The sequence below is a fragment of the Rhagoletis pomonella genome, unplaced genomic scaffold (genome assembly GCF_013731165.1).
Source record: "Rhagoletis pomonella isolate Grant_MI unplaced genomic scaffold, Rhpom_1.0 Rhpom_scaffold_00002, whole genome shotgun sequence".
In the NCBI taxonomy this organism is placed as follows: domain Eukaryota; kingdom Metazoa; phylum Arthropoda; class Insecta; order Diptera; family Tephritidae; genus Rhagoletis; species Rhagoletis pomonella.
The window spans coordinates 87064655-87074315 of NW_023458556.1; the positions used below are offsets into that span (position 1 = coordinate 87064655).

The window sequence follows — 9661 nt, forward strand, 5'->3', positions numbered from 1 at the left end:
AAGAAAATGTGAAAGTGGTTTACCCATAGGCGCTACAATGCTGACATTAACCCTATTGTGATCATTTACAACTAAATCTTAAGCATAATGCATACTTTAACTCAACATACCGCCGCCCTTGAACTATCTTGATACGTTCAATATAAAAATTACAAATGCATAAAAAAAAGATTGATACTGGCAAATATTTCAAATTACATTTATAGATAAGTTACTATATACTAGACTTCTTCATGAAATATATCACCTTTTGTTGGTAAGAGGCAGAGTTTAACTATGGGCCGAACTAGTTCGCCTTGCGGTGTCTTTAACGGAACCACTCTTACGCGCCCATCAGCACCAGTACGGCATTTAGTAACTCTTGCCAGCGTCCACTTTGTCGAAGGAGTAGGCTCGTTGCAGACCGCAACCACATCACCTTCTTCGATGTTGCGCGAAGTGCGAAACCACTTGGTGCAGCGCAGTTGACTGACGAGATACTCGTCTCTCCAACGGCGCCAGAAATGTCGCCTCATGGCAGAAATAGCTTGCCACCGCTGGCGCAGATCTCCACAGAACCCTTGACCCTGAGGTTCTGGGATTGACTTCAGTGGTTCACCAATAATAAAATGACCAGGGGTTAAGACCTCTAAGTCATCAGCAGCTGCAGAGTTGTCACAGAGCGGTCGGGAGTGCACGCAGGCCTCTACTTCTGTCAGCAGCGTGTTGAACTCTTCATAGGACAATAGAGTTGGCCCCAGTACACGTTTCAGGTGATACTTAATGCGCTTGATGCCTGTTTCCCAGTATCCACCCATATGAGGTGCAGACGGGGGGTTGAAAGGCCACTCGATATTTGAGTCGGCGAAGAACGTACGTAACTTAGCATCTGCCATGCACCGCTGGAATCCAATTCGAAGTTCTTTCTCAGCGCCAACGAAATTCGTGCCGTTGTCAGACGACATGACTTTGAAGTAGCCCCGGCGGTTTATGAATCTTTTGAATGCATTCAGAAACGCTGGTGTTGACAGGTCTCCAACAAATTCCAAGTGCATGGCGCCAGTGCACATGCGAACAAATGAGCAAATGTAACCCTTGGTCGCCTTCGCTCCTCTACCACGGGCGAACTTATATAAGTAAGGCCCAGCGAAGTCAACAGCGTTGCGGGTAAAGCAACGAGCGTGGGTAGTGCGAGCTGCAGGTAAATCGCCCATAGATTGTGTGGCGAGATTGCGGTTTAAACGAGTGTATTTCACGCACTTATGATATATACTGCGTATAAGACTGCGAGCACCAATAAGCCAATATCGGCATTGCAAGACGGTCTGCATAATTCGGGGTCCAGAGTGTAACGTAAACTCGTGAATATCGTGGACGATTAATTTTGCAAGCGGAGAGTTTTCTGGTAAGATGACGGGGTGCTTTACATCAGGAGTAACTGCAGCATGCTTCAAGCGACCTCCAACACGCAAGACGTTTTTCTCATCGAGGTATGGCTGCAAACGCAAAAGACTGCTGCGAGGCGGAACTGGCCTTTTTGCGCTGCAAAGAGAGATTTTGTTAGAGAAATAGAACAATTGGGTATACCTGATCAGGCGCAGCTCAGCTTCTGATTACTCTTGACAACTCGGAGGACCAAATCGCCTAGCAGCATTGAGTGGGGTATTCGCTCGAGCGTTGACAAAAAACGTTAGTACGTAAACGATGACATGGCGCAGTTTGGAATACGACGAATACTTCAGCATTATAGGCCAGTGCTCGTTTGAGCCCGTCATATGAGCAACGACTTTGCTTCGAACGCCTATCTCGGTTGTGTGCTTTTTAGAGGAGGTTAGTTTCCAGAACTGGTCATCGCTCCTCAAGAATTCGGGGCCCGACCACCACAGTTGTTGACGTTGCAGCTCAGAGGGAGTTATACCCCTAGAGGCACAATCGGATGGATTCAGTTCCGAGCGGCCATGGTTCCAACATTCAGGAGGAGGAATTTCCTGGATGTCAGCGACCCGATTGGCGATGAACGTCATCCATTTGCTAGGATGCGCTTGTATCCATGCCAACGTGATTGTGGAGTCCGTCCAAGCATACAGCGGATAGCGGAGATCGTCCCAACTGTGTAACACGCTTTGCACCAACTTAGCAGCGAGATGCGCAGCGCATAGTTCTAGACGGGGCAGCGTTGTTGTTTTGAGCGGCGCAACTTTGGTCTTCGACCAACAGCAACAGTGACCCGGCCGTCGGGTTGCAAGGTGCGTGCATACATAACGGCGACGTAAGCTCGTTCCGTCAGCAAAGATATGCAGCTCGGTGAACGAACCAGTTGTGCCTGAGCCAATCCAGCGAGTTACCTGCAAGTTCGAAAGAAGTTGCAGCTCTGAACGATGTTCCAACCACTTCATTGCAATAGAGTCAGGAATTACGTCATCCCAACCAACATTGTTACGCCAAATCTCCTGGAACCACATCTTCGATCTTATCGTCGCTGGAGCGAGCAGTCCCAGAGGATCAAAAGCGTGCTAGCATCAGATGAAAACGTTCTCTTCGTTAAAATAGCGGGTGGCTTCTTCAAATTAACCACGAACGTTAGGTAATCCTCTGCTGTATTCCACACTAGACCCAAAGCGTGGACATCCTCACCGTCGGCTAGGTAATGAGATATGGTTTTCGATGCATTTGAAATATTTTCGCAAAGTTCCGTACAATTTGATGCCCACTTTCGAAACTCGAAGCCACCTTCTTTCAGGATTTCTGAGATGTTTTGCTGTAAAAGTAGCAACTCTTCTTTGGACGATGTACCAGTGATGAGATCGTCCATGTAAAAGTCTTTGTGGATTGCAGCAGAAGCTTTATCACAAATATGCGAATATTTAGCGGTTTGCTGTAGCGATCTAACAGCTAGATGAGACGCGGCTGCCACGCCGTAAGTTACGCGCAGCATACGATAGTCTTGTATGGGTAAAGTCGGATCTCGACGCCATACAATTCGCTGTAGATCAATATGCTCCGGTGCTACGCATATTTGGCGGTACATTTTCGCAATGTCCGAGGCCACTGCATGGCGATGCGTTCTAAAACGCGTTAAAATCGAAAATAAATCCTGCTGTAGTTGAGGACCGACAAATAATGCGTCGTTCAGCGAATTTCCGGTGGCGGTTTTAGCTGACGCGTTGAAAACGACCCTCATCTTAGTGGTAACGCTCGAATCCTTTACAACAGGATGATGCGGCATGTAAAACATTTGATTCGTTGATTCCGGTGCAAGCTCCATATGATTCATGTCGAGAAGTTCCTGCATGAACTCATTGTAGCGTAGTCGTAGGTCGTCGTCTCGAGCAAGTCGTCTCTCGATACGTAGTAGGCTTCGGACAGCATAACTTCGTGAATCTCCCAGAAGTACGTCGGGTTTCAGCGGCAGTTCAACTACAAAGCGACCGTCAGGTGCTCTTCGGTGCGTTGTTTCGAAGAGTTCTTCGCAGTGACGCTCTTCATACGTGAGGTGGGTCTTTTGCGGCGCTTCTTCTAACTCCCACAGTCTAGTACGAGCCCTATCCAACTGCACATCGCAATGCAGCGACTGTAGACGAGGTGCAGCAGGTTCTAATCCATCGACATTTCCAAATAGCGTCCAACCAAAAACAGTTCGTTGAGTCATCGGCGTGCCAGGTGGACCCTTACGTACTTCTGCGTAGAGGAGCTATTGTATGACGTCCATGCCAACCAGAATGTCGATACGTCCGGATTTCATGAACTGCGGAACGGCTAAGAATAAGCCTTGCACCTGCGGCCACGCTGAAACTGCCAAGGTCTGTGTGGGCAAGTCACTTGTAATCTTGGGTAAGATTAACTCGTTGACAGGGAAGCATTCATCTAAACAATAAGACGGCAATGAAAGCAATACCTCACCTCTAGAGCGGCCTCCTTGCGATGAACCGATGCCAGTAACGAATACTGCGGACGCTTTTCGTGGTAGTCCTAGACGTTGTACACATGCCTCAGTCACGAAGGAAGCATGTGAGCCGGAATCAAATAGCAAGCGAGCGGTTTGCCAATGACCAGAATAATCGCGGACTTTGACTAAGCCGGTAGCCAATAGCACAGTTCTATCTTTTGGACGCGGCGGGTTGGAGTTAGCATTCAAATACGAGAATGTACATGCGGCGGCGGAGCCCGTGGACGAGGCAATAGCAGATGAAGTGTTCGCGTTTGATTGTAGTGCAGCTTTCGCGGCGAGAGGGGATGGCGTGACAGGAGGCGCGTTGTTGGCGAAATGAGCGGTGGTTGTGACGTTAGCTGTAGAAGAGGGATTATGCAGCAGCGTGTGATGACGTTGCTGGCAGATCCTGCATGCAGAGGAGCTATTACATTTCGCCTGGTAATGACCGGAGCTTAAGCAGTTCGTACACACGCGCGCTTCTCTCACAAACTTCGATTTTGCGTTTGAGTCCAGGTTGCGAAACTTATCACAACTATATATTTTGTGAGGACCTTTACAATAGGTACAACATGAGCTGTTTTGTTCCTACCCTGCGTGAAACACATTCGTGGACTTGCTTACGGAAGTGGTTTTACCGTTGGTTGGTGGTGATGCTGACGACGAAAGCATAGCCAGAGAACGGCACCTGACTTACAAAAACGTGGACAGCTGCTCGAACGACGGAGGCTCATCACTGACGAGTGATAGCTCCCACTGTTTTCGCGTCTAGAATGCTAACTTGTTCACTACTTCGTGTACCAACCAATCGTCCCAAAACTCTACTGGTCAACCTAAAGCCTTAAGTTCGCGTATGTGTTGTTGAAATGCGTCGATTACAATTTTTATTGCGTCAGCAGTATCACTAGTAGCCTTTTTAACATCGGCCATAGCTCTGAGATGCCCTTCCACTATTACCCGCATGGCCTTATAGCGCGATTTCAAAAGGTCCCAAGCTTCATCGTAATTAGCGTCACATATTTTGAAGCCACTTATAATTTTTAACGCGTCGCGTTTCAAACAACTACGGAGATAGTGCAGCTTTTTTCCGTGCGACAATGCGGCATTACTATCCACCAGCGAAGAAAATGCTTCGAAAAAACCAATCCATTCCGTGGAGTCACCGGAGAATGTGGGCAGCTCCATTTAGTGCAGACGTATCGATGCAGACACAGGCATTTGAGCGGGCAAGGGGTGTGGTTCGGTACAACACTTCTGTATGCGATTAAAATTGGCTAAAGCGGTAGAATACCATGTCTCGGCTTGAATTCGCACATTTTCTTCGACATCTATATTGTCACTTCCGCACGAGAGTTCTACCGCGTCATGAGCGGTATTGAAACGAACCTACTGTTCGTTAAGGAGTTGCAGATAACTTTTAACACTTTCTGCGTCCATTAAAATGCTCCGTCAGTGGTCTTACCCATATATCGCTTGATGGCATTGAGCGCAGAATAGCGCGTTTTAACGGAGTTCGACATTTTTTATCGTTTTGATTTTGACGAGTCGCTCGTAGGTCCCAAATTTAATATTTGGCACTTACAAAGGGCGATTGAAGGACGTGATAGGTTTATGGAGGTTCTTAAGGTTAAATGAAGGACGACCGCACCAATGTAACAAACGAGCTAATGCGCTGAAGTAGGCTCTATTTTTTCAAATGCACGCACGGGAATTTTAGCTTTAACGCAACTTGCCGTAATTATTTAACTGCGGTGGCACTTTTTTTTTAGCAGGGATAGCAATTATAGCTCTGGTATTTTGTTTTAGTTCACTTGCGGGTAGCACTCTGTTTTCTTTAGTTTCTATTTGCGGATTATAATATATATGTATGTATGTGTATTCACTACACATACAAAACTAGCGAGAGAAATTAGCAAATCCGGACCGAAGGACCAATAAATGTTGCGGCGGATTTCGCGCGGGAATAGTCTTTGTTCCAAATCAAAGGCGTTTGATTAATATTCAATTCAATTGTCTTTATTCACTAACAATAATCCTAAATTTTCACAATAATTGTTGCGGGTAAAGCGTTAGTAAAAAGCTACAAAAAATTAAGCGGGTGAACTTCGCGGAGATTGCGGAAAAACGATGCTTAGCGAGCGGGTGTTAACAACGAGTGAGTATAAAAAGATGAGCAAAGAACATACAAGCAAGAAGTGCATAACGATAAGAAAATGTGAAAGTGGTTTACCCATAGGCGCTACAATGCTTACATTAACCCTAATTTGATCATTTACAACTAAATCTTAAGCATAATGCACACATGAACTCAACAATAATGAGATCACTTCCATTTTCAGTATTTAATTTAACTTAATTTGAAGTACACTTTCAAAAAATTTAATTAGAAGCCGGTTTCTCTCTTTGCGCCAGGAAACTTTATACTTAAAATCCTCTCAGCTGCTGCGTTTGAGTGTGGTATTGAAAAAAAAAAACAAAGTTACATATTTTTGCACGTATTTTTCATATACTTCCTTATCGAAAGACTAGGAATTCGATGAAAAGGGTATCTAACTCTATGAGTTGTATGCAAAACTCTTTTACAAGCAAATTGAGAAATAAATAATTATAAAGCTGAACTTACATGAGGCGATTTTCTAGGCGATTCAACAATGCTCAAGAAAAATCGCTTGTCTAAATGATGATTAAAAAATTGCTTGCCTCAAAGTAGACAGCAAGTCAAGTAGCTTAAGTTGTAGGCAAAAACCCTTCGAATATTCAAATTTGCTGTTACCAAACTGCAAGATATTTTCGAGATAACTAACAATACTCGACAAAAAAAATACGTCAGCCTTCTTTTTAAATAATTTAAGCTCCGTCATATTATCGCAACAGGTACGTCAAGACCCGGCGATATGCCAATAAACTATTGATCTTTTTGTTGTAATAATTTCTTGGGCATATCAAACATTGTTGGAAACATGTCAAATATATTTAAATTATTTTCTTCTTACTTTTTACAGTGCAGTTTAAGCAAGTCCCAACGTTATGTAAAAACCTTATGAAAATCCTAAAGTATTTGTTTGAATTGAAAATTTAGCACAAATCAGTACAAATTTTGAAAAATCAGGACATTAGCGTACTGACTAAAAACCCAGAATAAACAGTATACAGACGACGCACCACATACAAATAAATTTTTCTTCGCGGACGTAATATTACAACCCGGACAAGAGCAGAGAAGTTAACATCACGACCACTATGAATAACATGGCGACCCGGAACAGAGCAGAGGAGTTAACATCACGCCCACTATGAGTAACATGAAGTTAACATCGCGCCACAGACACGCATCGTGATCAGCGTTGCCGCGAGCTTGAAAAAAAATTATCAGTTGCCAAGCAGAAAAAGTATCAAAAGCAAACAAAACTGTTGTTTGTTAAACTCATGATACAAAAAAGAAGGTAGTTCCATTACTATTATTTTTTTATTATAAAGCAGATTTTTGACATTTCGCCAAATGTAAACATTAAGCTAGCTTTGCCACATTGGAATTTTTTGAGAAGGGAGTTTTTTTTTAATATTTGGGATTCAATACAAGAGTAAAAAAGGCAAGTTGATGTGATCGATAATCAAATTTGAACGTTTTTCTCAAGCCTAAAAATTACTTTTGAAGAATATCGATGTGCAGAGATAAGGAAATAAAATAAAATCGAGTTTTTATACAGTTCTTTATTTTAAACCAAATAAACAAATTTGCATATGTAACATGTAACAAAACATTAATCTAAAAAAAACCAGAACCAGAACCAGAGTTTGCCGATCGAAAAATATTCATTTTCAAGAACTCTATACAATTTCTACGAAAAGTTGTTTTTCCATATAAAAAACATGTAAAATTTTGACGCTTGGAGCGACCTCTAAATATTTTTTGATTTCAAATTTGAAAAAATATTTTATATATATATATTTTTCCGGTATAGAACAATCCTAGGGGGTGAGAGTATTAAAATTCCGACTTTACTTTTTTTTACCCCCCTAATGTACATGTCTTTATAATATTTTTAAATATTTTTTCGTCATATTTTACAGTCAGTTTTATATACAAAATAAGTTGGTTCGCGAAACTCTTACCAACAATTTTCGGATCGCCATTGCAACTTGCCGACGTGAGTTATGAACGTCGACACGTTTCAATGATGAAAATTGTTGCTAATGGGTTACAGAAGGGTATGCATATATGATTTTCCAAATTGTTTTAAATTCGCTAACTCTTTGATGTTCGCATATGACATTTAACTTTTTTCTGTTGTTCGTAATCTTTCATTTTGTATTCAACAATTTTTATTGAGCTCGAGGCCGTTTTTTAATGAAAATTTATTGTGGAAAAGCAACAATAATTTAAGAAAAATGGTAGAAGTGATAGCTATTTCGGAAATCACCATATTTCCTCATCAGACTTCTTTCAGTAGGATTAGAACCGACGATCCCACTGACTCAGCCAGTTGCCTACGCACTTTGCTAAGTTCGCCTTGTTAATTCTTGTTGCTTATTTCCACTATTTCACATGCTAAGCCAACTACAATCAAGCGCAGCTATTCCGCTGCAATTCACTTGAGCATGTGGTTGTTGTTCATTTTGTTATAATCCTCAGCTGGATCGGAATGCATTTGCGCAATCTTAATAAAAATTAATGCGGGAAAGTCTAGTAATATCATCGTCCTTAACTATAATAGAGAAAATTCTATGATATCACGAAGCTCCGAAAATAAAGACTTACTTGGGCTACCGTTTGCAAAGCAAATCAAAATTATTTTGGATGATTGGCTGTATAATAAACAAATTTAATAATAAATAATTTTTGCGGTGGACAGCATATTAACCGGTCTTTAATTTCACAGAAAACACTGGTCGCTTATTTTGCAAATATTAAGATGTATGAAATTCAATTTTCTTTGTTTCTCAAATCGAAGAAAAATTTTCTTTAAATTTTGTAAATTATTTAAATACAAAAAATGATTTTAGAGAATTAGGTATAGTAGCATGAAATGTCACAATCTGCTTAATTGTCATGTAGTTAATATGGCGCCCGAAAAGTGACAATGAAACTACCTTCTTTTTAAACTATTATTCAAAAAACTAATAAGTAAAATTGTATAATTAAATCCATAGTTAAAAAAAAATTTATATTTCTTGCTTCTGTCTGCTTATTTGCATAACGAAAAACAAACTTATAGGGCCCCTAAACCACACAAAATCCTTGCGCATCCCGAGACTTGTAAAAGTTAATATTGTGGAAATTACTACAGAATAAAATTGCGCAAACCTTATTTTGAAGAAACGTTGCCCAAGTAAATATGTGCAAGAAATATGAATGCGTGTTGTAAATTTTGGTAGCTTCAGCTTTAAAACGTAAAAAAAAAAATAGATTAAAAAATTATAACTTTTTTCTACGCTATTATCCATATTTGACAGCACGATCTGGACACCAAAATCAAAACTAGACTAAAAATTTCGCAGTTATCGCCATACGCAACACAAATTTTTGTACAATCATCCCTATTCTGGTTGTCGCAAGTCGTTCGCATCGACAGTCGTTCGCTGAATTACGTCGTATATAGAAACATTAAGATTTTAACACGTTTTCAAATCTTCTTCATTTCGAAGGGATAATAGGTATAAAAATTTGAATTTGAATAACACAAGCATGAGCAAAATATCAAAATAATTTTTATTTTAGCGCAATAACAGTGCAATTTAGTACAAACGACCCAT

General features: G+C 41.3%; 2 protein-coding genes across 2 annotated transcripts; both read right to left on the reverse strand.

The window, feature by feature from the left end:
• Positions 1-221: 221 nt before the first annotated feature.
• LOC118755704 lies at positions 222-2441 on the reverse strand. The gene is made up of 2 exons (XM_036490530.1): positions 1717-2441; positions 222-1521 (listed from the first exon to the last, which is right to left on the reverse strand). The coding sequence occupies exons 1-2, from the start codon at positions 2439-2441 to the stop codon at positions 222-224; spliced, it is 2025 nt and encodes a 674-aa protein (XP_036346423.1).
• An 8-nt stretch (positions 2442-2449) lies between these two features.
• Positions 2450-3628, reverse strand: LOC118755714. The gene has a single exon (XM_036490540.1). It carries the CDS (start codon positions 3626-3628, stop codon positions 2450-2452), a length of 1179 nt encoding a protein of 392 aa, XP_036346433.1.
• Positions 3629-9661: the final 6033 nt, after the last annotated feature.